Source organism: Phaethon lepturus, unplaced genomic scaffold, assembly GCF_000687285.1.
Source record: "Phaethon lepturus isolate BGI_N335 unplaced genomic scaffold, ASM68728v1 scaffold30519, whole genome shotgun sequence".
NCBI classification, from domain to species: domain Eukaryota; kingdom Metazoa; phylum Chordata; class Aves; order Phaethontiformes; family Phaethontidae; genus Phaethon; species Phaethon lepturus.
Window position 1 is genome coordinate 5482 of NW_010561760.1, and position 19713 is coordinate 25194.

At 37.3% G+C, this 19713-nt stretch overlaps 1 protein-coding gene across 1 annotated transcript in view; it reads left to right on the forward strand.

Annotated features, from left to right (window-relative positions):
* The window catches only part of HERPUD2 (HERPUD family member 2), a 20632-nt gene extending 5400 nt beyond the window's left edge, over positions 1–15232 (forward strand). The window contains exons 2-8 of the mRNA XM_010294088.1: positions 499–576; positions 3895–4008; positions 6117–6274; positions 12035–12157; positions 12494–12817; positions 14006–14120; positions 14446–15232. Coding sequence (XP_010292390.1) covers positions 499–576; positions 3895–4008; positions 6117–6274; positions 12035–12157; positions 12494–12817; positions 14006–14120; positions 14446–14607 — 1074 coding nt within the window. The 3' untranslated portion in view covers positions 14608–15232. The remainder of the gene's footprint in view (positions 1–498; positions 577–3894; positions 4009–6116; positions 6275–12034; positions 12158–12493; positions 12818–14005; positions 14121–14445) is intronic.
* Positions 15233–19713: the final 4481 nt, after the last annotated feature.

The following is a 19713-nucleotide window of genomic DNA, read 5'->3' on the forward strand; positions in this document are numbered from 1 at the left end:
TTTTTGGGGGGGGGGGGGAGTGGGGATGGGGGCAGGGACTAATAACAGAAATTCCGTATCAAAAAAGATTGAAATGTATGCCCTTCTTCTGCATGTTTTAATTATCATTCCATCATTCTACTAAGTGTTTTTTTATTTTTCTTTGCCCCAGCTACTTTTCCCTCTACTCTTTCAGCAAGTGCCTGGGAATAGGAGCAGGATAAAGAGCAAATCTTTTTTAAAAGAAAGGGTTGTTTGAATGTACTTGATAGTTTTCTTGAGCAGCATTTGCCAGTTAAGTGTTGATAATAGTTATGGCACTCTTGCTGAGTGTGTAACAACAGGATTCTTTTTCAGAATTAATTTGCAAGTTGAACTTTTGAAGCCTCTGAAATGTTTTTAAGGCTGTCTGTTGGTGGTTGGAGTTACAAGGGGTTTTCTCATCTGCAAATGTTATCTCCAGCTGTATATCTGTACAGCAGGAAAAAGCTAAATTCCTTTCTTTGTCCCATCTCCTAGTCTACAAAGGATCAGAGACTGGTGTATTCTGGCAGACTGCTTCCTGATCATCTGCAGCTGAAAGATGTTCTCAGAAAAGTAAGCTTTATATCAACACCATATGATATTTGATCAAAACCCCTTTTTGGGAAATAGGAGTTTAGATTTGTGTTGTTTAGCTTCAATTTATCATTGCTGTATTGGGAGATATAACCATATAATGTTGATATGTTCAGGAAAATGTATTTGCAAGTATCCCTCATATGTAGGATTGTGATACTTGTGGACTGAGGCATGTTTCCGGTTGGTGGGAGAGCAAGTAGGCTATGTAAGTCCCAAACAAGTGATATGTAGTGTAGAGTGACTTCTTTGGACAGTTCCCACTATGACCTAAATGGAATCATTTAACAGATTTGTGTTGGGTTTGGGACATCAAACCAACAAGACTTTTCATTGCTTGTACATACTTAAATCCAAGAACTTGCATTAAAAATGGCAGTTGTGTAAGCAAGTTAAAGGTAATGTATTTATATGCAAAACCAGAATTCTAAATTCCTGGATGGTTTTGCTCAGAAAGCTATTTGTTGTACAGGTTCCTGATGATATTTGAATGTTCTTGTGTTTTTATTTTTTTTCTTACTCTGCTGGTTCATCTTGGAAAAAATAGTTTTACTAATCTAACTTTGGATTCTCCAGTCAACATTTAAATTAAATCCAATTCCTAAATACAAATGACATTTGATGTAGGAAATCTTGAAATACATCCACTTGGTTCTCAAATTGGTTCAAATAGTTTGTGTTGATGGTACCAAGTAATAGGGACTTCATTAAGTTAGTAAAGTTCTTAAAAAATCTATAGAATAAGATGATATTTAGGACAGATTGTCAAGAACTTTGTTTCAATTTTGATGGTAACAGAAAACAATGCATTATGTTGAATAGTCTTTAAATTCCTTGTAAACTGTTCAGGGTGCATCAATAGCTATATTTGGAAAATACTTTAGGTCATTAAACAATTACACAGTTTTTAATCCTATGAGATGGGTGAGTTTGTAATACAATACCTCAGTGTTGGTAATAATACTTGTTTTGTAGTGAATTAAGGTAAAAAAACAATGTACAGACTGCAAGAGCCGGTTGTGTTTTAGTATTTAGTATGGAGGAAAATCTCTAAATGAGAATAATGCTTTAGTGAAAGTGGGCAACTCAACTTCTGTATTAAGTATGGAGAAACCAATGCAGAGGAGTCTTCAGCAGACTAACACTGTTGTTACTTTATAATCTTAATTCTGAAATGAATTTTATTAAACTGGATTTAACTACTTACCAAAAAATGATTGAAATTTACTATGTATGGGTTTGCTAGAAAACTGGAGCTGGACTATTGCCAACCCATGTATATCTTGTACCACTTACAGGTTTACGAAAATGATTACATAATTTAACTTCAAAACTTAGTTTTGCTTGTTAAGGACAAAAGGAAGTCTGAATACCTTAAACTCACTTGGCCTGCTTACAACAGGCTAGTTCTAGGAAACACAACTTCAAACTTTGCTTATGTACTGGAGGAGAAACTTTGCCTAATGGATGTCTTCCTTCACTGTACAGGAACTGTATTTGACTTTAAAGGCATTTTAGTAGGTATAGGCCTTGGGTTTAGTTAAAGAAATTGAATTTAGAAACATACTCATCAGTCTTAAGCACAAAGTTAAAAATTTGTGTTCAAGGAAGAGGAGTTCCTTGTGCTCAAGCTTTTAAGAGCTTTTGGGGAAAAAGGTATGATTACTTAAGTTCAATCTCATTCTCTGCCATAATCTCCTACTTGATGAACTATAAATTCCTGATGTTATCTGAGGATTTACTGACTCAAATTAGCTTTGTGGTACTTGATCTTTGATACTGAGCCGTGTCATTTTACTGATACCTTGAGGCTGTAAGTTGTGGTGCTCTTCAAGCATACTTTTCATATTCTTCAATGTGTTACGTATGAATGGAAATATATTATGACAAACTCAGATTGAATAAATCTGTACAAGGTAAGCTTACAAGTAGTATGTCTAGTTTCCTTTGCCTCTCCGAGTGGTGTAAGTTCTTCTCTAGAAATGAAGGTAACTAGTTAGATTAAAGGCTTTTGATGTGGTCGAAATGCTGATCGCCTGGTGTTCAGTGCTCTCTGATCATTGCTTATGATCACTGACTAGTAAGATACTACACTTAAGGTATAATGAGGTTATGCTTGGGGCTAGAAACTGATACATGCGGAGGCATTTAAATGAGTGTGGATATGGATAGGCTATGCTAGCAGTAATGCATAATGGTGTATAAAAGCAGTTATCCATTTTTTTCCTTACTCCTACAGAATAAAACTTAAAAATGAATAAGTGTGTGTTTTAACATTTTTAAAAATAGTTTAAAAAAAAAAATTAAAGCCTGGTATTTCTAAATGTCATCTCATTAAAAACTGTGACTTGACTGCACCACGCTGATTCCAGAAGGGGACAGAAATTTTTTTTGTTGTTGCTTTTTTCTTTAAAATTTGGTTACTGAGAAAGCTGTAATGTGCAATTTAAATACAGTCATAGCTGTTCTTGTTGCTATGGCCATACAAGCTTCAGGCATGCTGATATAATGGCATGTTTTCATGTGTTACAGTGAAAGAGCTACAGATTGAAGTTGTTAAGGTATCCATGTTGGAGGGGAGCATATTCATGAAGAATTGGCGTGGGCTGGTTGCTTGCATGCTGACATGGCTTCAAGTGGTGCCACTTGTTCACTTCCTCAGTTTCAAATATTTAGGAATACTCAAGTCCCATCTAGCACTTTGAACAGCATTCCCCAAGTGTGGAATATTTGTGGGGGCTCTTCAGTTGGGCATCTGCATGTTAGGCTTGAACCAAGCTTAGACTGGAGTGAGGTGGAGGAAATGGTTGGTACATTTTTTTCTTGCCTTGGTCTGCTTGTGGAATTCTAGCACCTACACTTTTCATTTACCCTGATGTCTTTATTGAATAACATTCTTCGTTAGCTCTCAATGCAAATTGTACGGATTCTTAACTTTAGGGAAACTGAGCCCTGTGAAGGGTTTGAGATTTTTCCAAAATAAAAGTTAAAGCTTATGATATACTTACGTTTGTCTCTGTGGTTTTGCATTGGTTCTGCTATATTGCAGTTCTAGGGAAGACTGGGGGTAAGTCAATGTTCGGTATGTCATTGTGGACAGCTGCTAAGAAAACATTTGTTGTGAAACAGACTTCTCTTGTGCTAAGCTCAAGTTTTGCTTTATGGTCTCTCCATTTTGTCTAATGTTTCTTTACTGATTGCAAATGCAACTTTGAAAGTAGATTTTTTAAAGGCATTTTTTACTTGTAAATTTCTCAAATATTGTTGCTTTAGCTCTTCAATTTCTTTAATTTTTAGCAAGATGAATATCATATGGTTCATCTGGTATGTACTTCCCGGACACCCCCAAGTTCTCCAAAACCCAGCACCAGTAGAGAAGGTCACGGAGCTTCAACCTCCAGCAGTAGCTCAGTGAGTTTTTTTTCATACACAGGACATGACTTTGTTCTACACCGAGGAAGCTTTACAGGAATTTCTCTTTTAATTTTTAAAATTCGACTGTAAAATAGTGTGGTGGAAATAGAGCATGCCATATGAGGTTGTACAATTAGACTTGACTATTTAAGGGTGTCACTTTATTAAAAAAACGACCTTTTTTCAAATTGTAACACAGTTACGTTTCTTAGATGATAAAGCACTACTTTTTCTAAGCTATTCTTTATTTTTAACACTTTATGAAAAAGTACACTTTCCTTTCTCTTCAAGTCCCCATATCTTTGGCAGAAATTGAGCAGTGTATTCAAGTTTTTAAAAAAAACAAAACAAACAAAAACTAGAACCAAACCACAAACAAGTTCTGATCTATTTTGTGAAAATTTGTACAGCTCAAGAGAGACCAGTCACATTAGTCTCCTTGTTGTGAGATAAACAGGTGGAGCTTGGCCAGTGTTCAGTTTGCTCAACAGGAATTGGCCTGTACTTATGTAGTAGCTTCAAGGTAGTCATAATGTCTGTAAGACAGTGAGAAGTAGAAAGTGTTTTTAATGTTTTATTAGTTAAGCTGTTCACAGAACACTTGTTTAGGGTGTTTTGAGTCTTCCCCTCTTCACACCCTCTGAAAAGATGCTATTTTTTGGTTGTACTCTGTTTTAACAGAAGGGCAATTTATGTTTCTGTTGATGACTTGGTCGTCATCAGTGTAATTTTTCTGGCTTTTTCCAGAGCTTGGCAGTATCACTAAGTGAATCTTGAAAGTTAGTCAGAAAGGAAAGTATACAAAACCATTGTAGGCACTTCTCATCTGTGGTGTGTTGTCTACCAACATATGTGAAATACCCTTCCAGTAATAAACTGTCTGTCTTCATTGTTCTGTCAGCAGGGTAGTGTTTCTGACTCTGTGACAGTCAGAAATAGGAGCAGTTTAAGCAGTAGTAGAGAGTGGACAGTGGTTACATAATCTTTTCAAAGGCTGTATTTATGCCTCTGCTTGCAGGCAGGACACAGGGGGCCTCCTTTGTGATTGTTTTATTGCTACATAGATCAGTTGTAAATGTCTTATTTAAATGACTGTATTAATGACTGCTTAAAGCAGTCAGTATGCACATTGTTAAGTTCATAATACTTTCAAGGAAACGACCTAAACACAAAGCTTGAAATGGCCTTTGTTCTTCCATTTGTTTTTTATTTTTATTCCTCACCCCTGTCTAGTGGTAAATTTTTCTTGTTTTCCTTTGTAGGGCAAATGTGATATGGATGTCTTAGGAAGTGAGGAGCTGCAATTACTTGAGTTGTCAAAGTTGAAGAGGATTTTGCTACTGAGTAAACATTGCAGTAATGCTTAGCAACAGGATTTTGGGATTTATTGAAACCAAAATAATGCATATTAATGGCCGAATTGCAGTCTTACTAAGGTGACAATCTAGGAGAGCCAGCTGTTGTCCTACTTCTAGGGTTAAGTATTGATCTTGGGAAGCATTGAAGGTCTGACACACTAGTTTTAGGTGTGTTTCTGAGAGCCTAAGTAGTTCCTAGCTACTTCCCTCTTCCCACCCCTGTCCCCTCCCAGCAATGAGTATAGAGGTTTGGATTGGGCAGCTGGCATAGTGAAGGGGATGATAAGTAGAAGGGGAAACGGAAGACAAGAATAGAGGAATAATATTTTAAGCCACTGCAGGCATTGTTGTCTCCAAATATAAAGCCATATCTGATGGTGTAGTTACTTTTGTTAACAGTAGCCACTAGAATTTGTGTTGCTGCTAAATATTCTTTGGATTAAGCTTTAGTTTCGTTTTTGAAACTTTGATTCCCAGTGACTTGTGGCTTTCTCTGGGACCTATTGAGTGTTGAGTCTTTCTGAAAACTTCACTTCTTTTATGTGCACCTCAGTACAACTTTGAATTTCTGTTTTTACTAAAGGCTTGCTAGAACCAACAAAACCCCAGAAGACTTGCCTGATGCCTATATTCTCAATAAAACTTGTGGCAAAACATTAGAGCAAATAGTTTTTTTTTTAAGACACTGTAGTAGATTTTATAACTGTGGCAAAAAGATCCTCAACCTTAATTTTATTTATTTTTAAGAATTTGGACCGTTCTGGATCAACTGCTGCCTCACCTACAAACCAAGAAGCTTCATCTACATCTTTGAACACTAGTGCAGATGGAGTGAGGCATCGTAATCTTCCGCAAGCACAAAGCAATCCTGTACCAAGCCACCAGTTCCCTTATTTAATGCAAGGGTAAGTGAGAGATTGAAGCAATCCCCAGCTCTTGATACTCTTTAAAGCACTTTAAATGTTCAGTTACAGTTACATTTCTTTCACAGTCTGCAAAATGATTTGGCTAGTTCTCTTGAAGCATGTCACACTTAGAAACATTTTTTAATAAGAACATTACTGGTTTTAGCCAGGAGTTGATCAGAGTAAATGTTCTTGGTGTTCCCCTTCTGGCTGTGTTTTGTTTTTCTTCATGCTTTCTGCCCTCAACTTTCTGTTGACAAGTGCAGATGTAATATTTATCTAGTGGGTGTAGTTAGTAATGTAACTAATAAAATTATTGCTTCTGGGTGCTTTTTCTAGTCCTTTATTGTGATCATCAACACTAAATTCTTATCAGAACATGATGGTTCTTAGTTTTTGACACGTAAGAGATGTAACTTCACTCCTCCATGTTGGATTCAACTGTAGAAATGATATGCAGGTGTTTTGAGTATGTGTAAGTGCTTCTGTATCTATATTTTTCATACATACCAATGAAGTGTAACCAGTGTACATTTCCAGATCAGATCTGCTATTATGTAGCTTTCAATGTTCTGTCTGTTTTTTTTCTGCTTAAAAAGCAGCTTTAGGAATTTTTAACCCACTTGACCTTTGCAGCTTCTTAAACAATTTTTTTTTTAATTTCTTCCAAGAGGAAAACAGGAGGATAGTGCATTCTGAGATTATAGCTGTCATTTCCTCAGGGAATGCTTTAAAGATTTCTTTCTGACAGGGTGTTCTCCCTGTACTGTATATATAGAGTTTTTCTTTGGAGAATGTTGAAACAACAAAACCCTATGAACCTGCTAACAGTAACAATTTTTTCTGTCACTGGAAAGAAAACAGGTGTCAAGAACTTTGAAAGTTTATTTAGTTTCAGTTCAACTTACTTGCTTTCTTGCTAGAGTTAACATAGACTTTACTAGTCTTACTAGTTTTCGTCCTGAATTCCTTCAAGTTCTTTTCATTGTTTATCTGAATTACCCTAATTTCTACTGAGAAGAAATTGCTTTTGCAATGGGTGGAACACTTATGCTATTCTCACTGCATGCATCTCTGCAGAAGTGGTTATACTTGCCTTTATGACAAAGCTAAGTGACACTAGGTTGACTGTGAAGACTGCTCCTTAGTGTTATGTAAATTAATTCCGGAAGCAATTTATTGTGTGTTGTGTAGATTACTAATCTGTAAGAAGTTTTAATGTTTTTCTAATTAGCTTTTCACGTAAGCATACCCTGAGAGTGATTTTTCTTTTTTTTCGTGAGTATGCATCATGAACTGAATAGCCTATGGGCTTAAAGGTGACAGAATCATTGTTCAGTCTTTTAGCTGAAATAATTCAATTAAAATACAGTGGGAAGCATCAGTTTGGAAGATATTACTGTGTTTGGGGAAAAAACCCACAAAAATAAATAAAAAGACTATGTCTATATTGGCAAGTAATGTGGATTGAGAGGAGTGGATATGCAGACTGAAAGAAGTGCTGAGAACCTGACATCAGCACTGCACATATTTCAGGGTTTTCAGTCTTGTTTGGACTATGTCTAGTTGGTTACCTGGAATAGGTCCCTATTTCTGGCTAAAGAACATTAGCAGTGCACCTAAATCACAGCTTTCAATTTAATATAATCCAGAAGGAATCCAGATGGTGATCCAAAGAGTGGTGCAAACAAAACTGTAGTACAAGGAAGTGACAGGAGATTTGCTTCAAAAGTAGAGTCCTGACCTGAAAAGAAATGTCAAAATAAATGAACCCTAAATAACCTTAAGCCTTTTCTGTAAAAGTAACTTAATGGAACTGTATCAGAACTTAAGGTAGATCTTTGCTGCAGACTGCTGGGCACTGTCTCTGCTCCACTCCAAATAGTCTGTGTCAGTGCCTGCTGTAGTTTGCTGTCATCTTAAAAACCCCTTTTTAATGCTTTCAGTAATCTTCTCAGATGCATCTGTTTCTGCTTCAGGCCACTGCTACTTGTATTCCAGCAATAAGAAATGCCTTCTGTTTTTTAGCTGCTCTCTTAAACGTTGTTTGGGGCAATGAAATCTAGCTTTAATGTAATTTATACACAGACTGAGACTTGTTAGGAACAATGAAGATTTGTGGCTGAATTCTGTGTTGCTGTGTGGATTTGTCTTCCTGTTTCATGACCAAACACTTATTCTAGCTGCATGATGAACTATAGGCTCTACTGATGGGGAAAGGCCTCCAGATGTTTGAAAATTTATGTCAGGGTCAGTTTTCTTGAGCATTTTGCAATGCTTTCATTACTAATTTGTTGTACAAATAAATAACACGAATGTTAGGTGATTAAATGATGGTTTTGATGGTTTTTCAGCTCCTGGCATAAAGCTTCAGTGTTGTGAGTTGAATACCCTTTGGGAAAACAGCTAACTCAGATTGTTAAAATATTACAGAGAAAGCCATTTAAAACTTTCTGTTGTTTTTGTGCTTTGGTAAATGCTGTTTTCTAAAAAATCTAGACTTGAGGTGGGAATGGGCAAGCAGTTTATATATCTTACCAGGTCAGTCTTTTGCTGTGGCAAGGAAGCACAGCATTGTATGCTCCTATGGACTTAGTCGTGGATCAGGGCCCCGCTGTGCTAGGCAGGTGCAAACAGAACAGATGGGCTCAGTCCTGAAATGGCTTGCATTTCAGATTGGAGAGTACTTGGAAGCAGTAAACAGAGAAGAAACATCAAGGCAGTGAGATTATTTGTCAAGTGTGGGCAGCCCATCTAATGAAATGTTTTTGTATTGTGTACATAGTAATGTTTGAAAGCGAACAACAAAATGATGTACTGACAGCATACTGTATGTTCTAGGACATAAATACCTTGCTTCATCAGTAGCATTTGCTTGGTGTATTTTTTTTTTAAAGTAGCAAATACCATAGTGGAGTACATTGAAATACCACTTCAAGTTGATATCCTAGGCTCATATGAGACTAACACTAAGTGAAATGTCATTGTGGGTCAAGGTCATTAAAAAAATGCATTTATTGTCAGTCATGCAGATGACAGAGATTGAGCTTTTAAGTCTGAATAAAAAGTCTCACTTTTCCATTAGTGGTGAGCAGTATCTTAATGATGACACTAGCTATCTGGTCTGACCTTACTCTGAAATTGAATCCCAGTTAGCTCTTTTTAGGTGTCTTCCATAGATGAAAAGAGGTGATTCTGAGCTTTCTGACCATTTAAGAAGTAGTATGCCTCTTTCTTTTCAGAATATTCTGAAGCCACCTCTACCATTTGAACCTTAAAAACTTTTCTGGCTTATCTAACTGTTCTTCTACTGTCTGCTCTGCTTTGTTCTCCAATCTTGGAATGCCTGTGCCTGTCCAATTTGCTTCTTTGCTCTTGTGTTGTTGGCTGCCATTCTTTTGAAATACTCTTGCTTCCTGCCTCTCTCATCCTTTTGGAAAAAGATAAGTAGAAAGCATGTGCTACTTTCCTTTTTCTTATAACAGCAAGCTGGCTTGCTTTGCCAAGAAGAGCCTCTTCCTTTGGAGAGGTTCTTCCCACTGAAATACATTACACTGTGTTTAGAATTGTTCCGGAATTTCAAAAGCCAGCTTAGTACTCTGGCATCTGTAACAACTGTATAATTGACAACATCTGCTTCATTCTGATTTTTGATGAGCAAATACAATTCTGCTGAACTAGTTGACATTCTAAGGCAGAAGCCAGTTCTTGAATATTGACATCTACTTTTTCTCATTAATGGAGTCAGATCTTGAAAAGCTATGTCTTCCTTCTCAGAAAGTCCTGTCTCCTAGGAAAGCTGTCGGAAAAAAGGAAAAACAAACAACCCCCCCCCAAAATATTTAAATGGGAAAGGAAAGAACATGACATAACTGAAATCTTCTGTGGTTTGTCTTGGTTGACTGGTTTGTTAATCTACTATTAAGCTTTAAGACAACAAGAAAACAACTTTTGAAAGAGTTTGGAAGAAAGTAGAGGTTCAAATCCTGTAATATTTCTAAAAGATGTAGCGGAGAGCTATTAGCTTAAGGCCTCTCAACTTTTGTTAAGCTCAACTTCGCAGCTTTAAAGAACCACCACCCTAAAATCTGTAACTGATGAGAAAAGGAATTGGTGAATTCCTGCAGAACTCACTTGAGCAAGTTGGGTAGCACTGTGTATTGGTGGCTGAGCTGGAGGAAGAAAAGGTATGGTTGAATAGTGAGTGGTCCTTCCTGTTTTCATCCCCCGGTGATATTCTCCCTGCTTGAAACCGAGACATTGCTCAGTGATTTGTCACAACATAGTACTTAACAATGCCCATGTAGAATATTTGAATCATCTTTACATTTTGAGGATCAAGTGTTTTATGAGGGTCAGTGTTTTACGAATTTTGGAGGAGTCTTATTTTTCAGTGTTTGCCAAGTCAGGGGATAGAAAAATACACTTTTAAAGCTTACAGCCATAAAAATAAAAAGCATGATTAATGTTTTTCAGTAGCAGCTTGACAGCTTTGCTGTTCCAGCATGTTAATTCTGCATAAGTAGGTAGCATCAGCAGGGCTGCCAGTTCACCCTTGCAATTTTTGAAAGAAGCCTAGTATATTGCCTATGATTATCTCTGTTTGTATGTGGTATTAAGAAAGTAGCTTTTGATTTGTTCCCCTCCTCCCCCACACTATTGTCAAAACAGGTTATGACTAAATACAAACATAACAAAGCATTTTAGCAGAGGTCATGGAGTTGCATGTCAGGCTCTTATCCAGAATTACAGTGAAATACTTATTCATGTGTATGACAGAAAAAAGATTTTTAATGTCCTCCATCTTTCTTTCTGGGCATGTCTTGTATTTCTGAATGCCTGGTAGACTAATGAAATCTCTTGGTGATATCTTTGCAGGGAGTGCCTTACTTAGGGAACAGGTGTAGTCTGCAGTACAATTACAGCAGTCTCGGCTTTTGCTGCCTGCAGTCTGAATAAACTTTTCATGCTTTATACTGTCATGCTGTCCTGAAAGATGTCCTGGTTTACTACAGTTCACTACATCAAAATGTTTGGGGAGAGAGTTGGAAATCTTGCCAAAACATGCTATATGCTCTAGGAGGTAAGAGAGGCTAAGAGTTTAAAAGCAGACAAAACTAAACCTAAAACTTGCATATGGGAGCTTTATAGCTCTTGCATGTGAACTGGAGTTAAAAGCTCACAGGGATGAAAATAGTTCATGCTCAAAATACTGAGGAGGGAGAAGTTAAATTATTTACTGTGTTCTTAGTTGTGATCTTCAGAAGCTGTATCTGAAAGATTGGTTTCATGTCTTTGCTCATGTTTGTTTCTTCACGTCTTTGATCACAGTGGTATTTCAGGTATTGCTTCTAAAAGAAAGTTATAGAAGCTAGTAAGTTTTACAGCTCCTGCAGTGCCTTTAAGACACTTTGAACCTAAAAGGAATTGTATGAAAGAATTTCTGCAGTTATACACACAATTTTAAAAAAATCCAGTATAGTTTTGTCCCAGAGATGCAGCTAGTGACAGATGTCCAAGTACAAAAACATAAATCTTCTCTCTAGAGAAATAACTTTTCTTACTAATTTCTTGTATGAAAATGTAGTGCTTTTTTTGAGTGGGTGGAATGACCTCACTACGTGTTATTTCATATTATTTCAGTGTGGTGTTGTATAAATAAATGAGAGGAAGAATGCTACTTCTGTTTTTTTTAATATTAGTGCATCTTATAAATGTGGCAATTCAGAACTGAATACTTTTCTTTAAATCTTTTTACAGCAATATAGACAACCAGTTTCCAGGCCAAGGTGTTCCTGCTGGATTTTCTATGTATCCTGCATTCAGTCCCCTACAGATGATCTGGTGGCAACATATGTATGCACGTCAGTACTACATGCAATAGTAAGTCTGCTTTATCTTAGGTAGTGCTGGGTTACACTAATGAAAGGAAGGTATTAAAAACTTAAATGTTGTTTGCAGGGTCAAAATGTCTGTGTGTTTTTTGTCTGGCAGTGCTGTTTTACACTAAGTTTTGCCCAGCAATTCATAAAATCCAGTTTTGGATTGGAATGAAACTAAGGTATTAATAAGTAAAGATTTAAGGGAGGATGCAGTTTGTTTTGGCATGTGTTACATCTGAAGCTTTGTTCTTCTTAGTGTATAAGAGACAACAAGAATAGGCTTAGAAACTTTTGCGCATGTGTTTTTGACAAACTACTTTTATGTTTAAATTTTTAGCCAAGCTGCTGTTTCAGCCCAAGTGACTTCCAGCACTGAGCCAGTGAGATCTGTGGTTGCCCAGGCTGTAAATTCAGAACGTGCTCCTGCAAATGAGCCTGCAGCAGCGCCAAATGTAGCCGTCCAGGAGAACAGGCCTGTAAACCCGAATGTTCAAATGAATGCACAGGGTGGCCCGATAGTGAATGAGGAGGACTTCAACCGGGACTGGCTGGACTGGATGTACACATTCTCTAGAGCAGCAATTCTTCTGAGCATTGTATACTTCTATTCTTCCTTCAGTCGATTTGTCATGGTAATGGGAGCCATGCTGCTGGTTTATTTGTGAGTACAACAGTTGAGTACAGCTGCAGATCTGATATGTGGAGGATGGTGCTAGTGTAGAATTCATTTAAACTGTGAAAAATTATCCAAATACAAAAGTTTAGGTACTGCTCCTTTACAGTAAAAAATTTGAATTTCAAACAAGCAGAGAAGCTGATATGAAAAAAAAAATTCTCAAAACACTTTTACAGCAATTTGGATCTACTTATACCTGAAACACCAACATTTAAGAGCACTGTGATACTAACAGTATTGTAGAACTGTGGAATTTTGAGATAGAAACTTAGAAAATGGGGTCAAGGGAAAGGAAGTTCACATAGGTGAAGCATATACTTGCATAAACTTAAAAATATTTACTGCTTGTATATGAAAGAAAAACTGCAGAGCAAATCTCATTTATATTTCAAAAAAATTAATGGGATTTGTGCAGTAGATTGTGTTAGGCAGAGTTAAGGTAGTGCTACTGCGACAGTGGGTGCTAGAGCTGGTAGAGTTGCAGGGACTTGAATTTTTTTTATAATGCATCATAAAGACCTAAGCGCTATCTCTGTTATGTTAAGAAATATCAATATTGTTGTCATTACTTCCCTTTATATATCAAAATACCTTAGTGATGTACGTAGAAGTGGGAAACAGCAGTAACGCTTGATATTTTGGACTGATGTCATTCATTGAGAGTTTCCTTCCACTGTAGTCTGCTTCTTATGCAGATATGATAGTTGAAATCAGAATGTAGACACTTGAAAACAGAGTCTTCCTTAATTTACAGCGATAATGTAGTTCAAGCCTTAGCTGAAGTGTAAATTCTTTTTTCGACAAAAAATCAACTTTAAACTATGAAAATTAAGGCTACCTTTGAAAATTAATATAACTTAATTAAAAATTGGGAGGAGACCCAAAAAAAGTATTCTGCATATTCTGCACTTAAACATGGTAACTTATTCATCTTCTGTAACAGAGAGCTGTGAACAGTACTTCTGAAATGTAAAGAACAGCTCTTAGCAAGACCCTTCTTAATCCAGATATCAAAGAATAGCCATTCAATCTAGAAGTGAGACTTGCAGAAAAATACATGCCGCTTCAGTAATTTGAAAGTACTTGAATTTACTGCAGCAGTTAGCTGTAGCAGAAAAATCTTTCTATTCTTTTCAAAAGAGAGGTTTTCAACTGTTCTATTTTCTTACCTAGACACCAAGCTGGATGGTTCCCCTTTAGGCAAGAGGGAGGCCAACAACAGGCAGCCAATAACGTGGAAGTGAACCGTGATGGGCAACATGCAAATAATCCTGATCTTGAAGAGATGGTGAGTAAGAGTAGACATGTCTTTTAAGACTCCGTGTGTGTTACATTTTAAAGTAGGCTGTGATGCCTGGACAGAAAGTCAACTTTTATGAAACGTAATTTAATCAGAAAGCTTTCAGCATTGTCCTCAGTGTTGTGCCTGCTGCTTAAGTTCTATATTTTTCCAGTCTGACTATTGCTGATTACTTCAATCACCAACTTTCTTCATGCTAGTTACTCTTCAGGAGGTTGTTCTGAGTTCGTTTATGTAGGAAGGTACTGCAGGCTACCCTGTGTCAGACATCTGAATAGAAACAGTTGAATTCCTTCAACTTCTGTTTTTAAAGGAACGACTTATGGATGATGGGATTGACGAAGACAGCGGAGAAGATGCAGGTGAAGATGCCAATACAGAGCAGCAGCCTGGATTCATGGCTTCTGCTTGGTCCTTTATCACAACCTTCTTCACGTCACTCATCCCTGAAGGGCCTCCACAGGTTGGCAATTAAAGTGGAAAAGGAACTGTCAGGCAGCCTCAGTAGCCATATGTAGAAGTGGAGCAGATTCTAGAGAGTGTTTTAAATACAGTGCAATTTCTGAAAATTTATAATGTTATCTTTTTGATCATGGTGTACAAAAATGTGTAATTTTTTTCTTTTGGCTTTTTCATGCATTGAATATTTTAAGCACAAGTGGACTACTAAATGCTTTCTTTAAGATTCTTCTTTTTCTGAAGAATAAACTGTAAAGATATTGGTCTTCCATGTTTTATTTTAATTTCAAATGTGTATTATACTGAGGCAAAAAGCTTGCACTTAATCTGCACCATTACCTCTTTAAAGAGCTGTTAAAATATGAATGTTGATGGACCTTTCCAAATGCTATCTATTCATCTGAATAACTTTAATGTATCTTGTGTTAATTTTATGCAGGGTATGAATTATCACCTGGGATTTGGAGTTTATATCAGTCCTGAAAGAATACTGTAAACAAGGATTACTTGTTAATGGCATGTTATCTTCATGCCACAAAATACTAAGCCTCTTCTCATACCTTTAGAAAGCTAAAAGCTTTTTCTTGAGGCTATACTGGAGTTCATTGAAGTTGGAGATGTTTGACAGCTCTTCAAAGACAATTGACAGCGATGAGATAAACCTTAAATGTTTGATACATAGAGTACTTTTTCTTAAAAACATAGCTGTACTGGAGAAAAACATGTACATTAGGTTTTTTAATAAAAACTCTTACGGTAACTGTTTTGGATGTTTATATGCATATTTGAATGCAAATGACTAAGTAGCGCATCATTAAGGATGAGGTTATGATTGATTTGAGTGGAATAAAGCTATCATGGTGGCATTACTGATACTGACTAAAGTGGTATGTTTGTAGCAGTGCATATACAATTACGGGTATGGTCTCAACAGCAGGATATCTGTATTCTTAAACTTAACCTAATTAAAACTGAGAAGAGGAAAACTGGATGTGAGATAATAGCATAGTGCTAGTGTCAGTTTGTTTTCGGTTGCATTCTTTAGATTTTAATCATAGTAGTTTCATTTGGTTTTGTTCCTAATTCTGAAGTTATCCTGTGTTGTTTAACTTAAAAGAATCTTTGCAGCTGTTTTTATACTACAACCAAAAAATACTTTTATCCAATTTTCTGATTTCCAAGTACAGGGCAAAGCTCTTAAATAGGTCTGAACAAGTGAAAAATAAGGGTTTATTTTTTGCTTGCTCATGTCAAACTGCTGAAGCTATGGAGTGAAGTTGTAAAGCTTAAAAAATTTCATTCGGGTTTATACTCCAAAACATTTGTCAGGATTTCTAGTCTCTATTGAGAGTTGACTATCAATTGGGAAAAAAAAAATTTGAATAGTCATTTTAATTTAAGCAGCTTAAATGGGATGTCTTTTGAGTTAGAAAATAATTCTCATTTACAAATCTGTTGGAGAAACAGAAGTGTCTTACAAGCATCACTTATTTGCTTGTATAAATAAGTATATTATAAATCGTGTTTAATTATGATGTTTTACTCCTATGTTACTATGGAGAGTTGCTCTCAATTTAGGTTCTTTTACTACATAAACATAAAATGTGTAGGCCTTGTCCAAGCAATTTTACCCTTTTAATTTGGTGGATGGATCTACCTTGACTAACATTTAAGAACTATTAAAAAAACCTTGTAATTTAGAGGAATAGCACAGAGTGGCAATCTTGGATGTTGTAAGACTTTAACTCTTCACTGCATTCCAAAAATTTCATCTAATTGATGTCTGTGTTCTCCCTCCTACTTTTCCTGGAAGTTCGTATTTCTTTTTGTCCTGGGATTAGTGTATCTGTAACCTGTGCAGTTATGACCTACTGGTGTCCAGCTACTAATAGGCTTCATTTTCCATGCTATAGGAAGCAATTTGTGGTAGCTGTCTGCCATTAGGCTAGATTCAGAAAGCTGCTCTTATGCTGTTAGCCCTGACTTGGTTAAAAAGCATGGAATTGTCACTGCTTGCTTGTGTTCAGACAAAGAGAAATTTGTTTATACGTTACACAATGTTGAGACAGTGAAATGGGAGATCCTGGCTGTTAGTTAGACATTGAGGGAGATGATCTGAGAGTTTTAATTAAATTGTAGAGCAGGAGCAATGAGTTGAAGAAGCCAGACTTCCATGAGAACGTGTAAAGGTCATTGAACCTCCTAGTTTCCAGAGCCTTACCCAGATCTAAGCAAGAAAAAAGCAGAGAGATAGTGACTGAGGAAAACAAGTGAGAAATAATGAGATACGAAGTGTTATGAAAAAGTCATGAAGAGTTGGAGGCAGAGGAAAGCCAATGGGAGGAGCAGAGATAAGAGAAGGTGTGACCATGAATAAATATGAAGCAAACATTGAACAGCAGATTGAGGCAAGATAGGTGCTTTTTTTTTTTCTTTTTGGAAAAGGAAAGAGCCTGATGAAAATTAGTCTGATCAGGTCTATGATTTATGGGTTTCTGAGCAATTGAGGTATACAATTGAACAGCATGAAATATGTAATAGGTGATGATGGAATAAATATGAAAACCCTAGGAAAACAGTTCCTTTTTCTTAGTGTACCCTTGTTGTAGGAACTGTTCTATAGCATAAAACCCCCACAATTATGTAGTATATGGCTGTAGGCGAAGCCAAGATGCTGAACTGAGGCAAATCTATTACATGAGATGGAACAAAAGGCATGAAGATTAAGGCAGCGTAGGATGTGCCCCACTATTAATGGTTCTGTAACATGCCTGTGCCTCACCTGCTTTTACAACTTTGAATACAGAAAAAGTGGTTGAGATGAATCCTTTACCTTACGGGAAGACATGAAATGACAGATACACAGACTTCCTCTAAATGTAGGGAATCTAATAGCAAATCTATGCCAGCACATGCAACAGCTTCACTGTGTTAAGGCAGAGTGTGTCACACCAGAAACGATTGAAGCATGTTCCACCCATAATACTACTTGCTGTGAAGAGACACAGATGAGCTCAGCAGTACTGATTGAGCAGGTGTATGAAGGGAGTAACGTATAGCTGCTCAATATTTTGTGCTTACTCTAAAAAATACTTTGCAGCTGATGTATGTCCATACATACATATCTGCACTGACCTCTTGATAACAATTTACAGTGTGTTTAGCAGTGGGACCGACTGTTTAACAAACATGGTATAACATAAACTCAAACTGGAGAATACTTGGGTGCAAAATAGCAAAGGGATCCTTTTGCTTCTGTTAACTTGTGAGTTCACAAGCTCTTCCTCATGCTACTGTTTGGTTTGGAGACCTTGACAGCAGCATTGGCTTTTCAGTCACTCCCTGTTCCCCTTAAATTGAAGTAACTTGGAGAGAAATTACCACATGGTACTTCAGGAAAAGGCTGCTTTTGGTGCAGATATACTCTGCTACCTTCTTACAGTTGCTGCGGCAGAAGGAAGAAAAAAACATTGCCTGTGAAGTTTGTAACGGTAATGGGTGATGCAAAAATCACTTAACTTCTATCATATGGTATAAATAATTATATGTTTCTGCTGCTTGTTTCCTGTACAACCTAAATGTTTTCCAGCATAGGCCTTTTTTTTAGCAGCCTTCTCTATTGCAAGGAAGCAGTTCAGAATTTACTCCAGTGTAGCGGTTATAAGCTCTGACCTGTTTTTTCTGGCTATGTTCAGGTGGGCAGTGGGAAATAAAACTGCAGCCTGGCTGGGTGCACCCTTCTCAATAGGTTGCAGGCCTGCATTTACTCTGGTGCAAGCTAGCTGCCAAGGCGTCCAGGGTGATACCGTGTTGCTTGTGCTTGGGAAGCTTTGATTCTGCAGGTGTTCAGGTTAAGTTAATGCCAGTGTGGCTTTGCGTGTGGGTGATGAACGCTGCTTTCAGGTTGCAGTGTTAGTATAGGTGGGATGGTGCAAACTGGGAGCGAGTTTTATAGCTCACAGCCCTTGTTTGCTTCAAAGCTGCTGCTTGTCTGAGTAACAAGATAATACAAGGTAATAAATAATGTTTCATCATGATTCCCACCCCAAAAAAGGGGGTTTGGCCATTCTGCGTGGCAGTGGCTCTGGATGAGTGCTGGGCCCGGAGCATCTGTTCAGCTACTGCCACGTTGCAAGGAACTTTCTTGCTCTCAGCTGGATTTATTCACTTGCAGCTGTCCATGCAAGGCCTTGCTTTTGGAAAAAAGCTGGAGTGACTGCTGTGAATGCTTAGCTGTTTAGACTTACTCACAAGATAAGCTACCCAGCAGCACTGGCTGGAGAGGAGGGAGGCACATACTGTATCTGAACTAGCCATTAAAAAGGCTAGGGCTGGCTAACTTAACTTTTTTCTCTTAGAATTTACAGAGGCAAGAACAGTGGGAGAATGCCCAAGCTACATAAACAGTATTTCCACTTCTTTACCAAAATGTTAACTTGTGCTTGTTTTAGAGCTTTATACTTTGTTTAAACAACATGGGGAAATGTTGCTGTATAACAATAAATACTCATGTTTGGTTTTTTTTTCCCCATCTTAATGTGATTCCGTGATACTGATTTCACTGCTTGAATCGTTGTCAGGGCCTGGGATGATGAAGCTGAAGGCGTGCATTCTGTTGATCTCTTTGTTTAAACTTTCATTTAATGCTTTGCTCTGTGGGCCTTACGAGAGTGTAGTTATGTGCCACTTTGGTAACAAAGTTGGTCCTAAAATTTTTCAAGGCTGTTGGGAGGAGTAGAAAGGAAAGAAGGATTGTATCCCTAGAATTTAACTCGGGCTTCTCATGGAACACCATGTGATGTTAACTGATTTTCCTTATCCTTGGATAGTTTTAGCTGTCCTAGGAACAAACTGCAAAATTACTGGTCATTTTTGGAGTAGGGAGCTTATACCAGGGAAGTTGCAACTGCAGTTTAAATCTCACGGTGGTGAGACATGTGCGTGTGTAAGTAAGACAAAACTTGCAGAATGACTGTTGACATTTTTTCCTAGCTTTGCAGAAATCCGGGGAGGGAGACTCTAGATGTGAGGAGTTTATGGGACAGAAGTAAATGGAGTAATTTCTAAAAATCTGGGAAGGTTTTTTTTGTGTGTATGTACATGTTTTCCTTATACGTGCAGA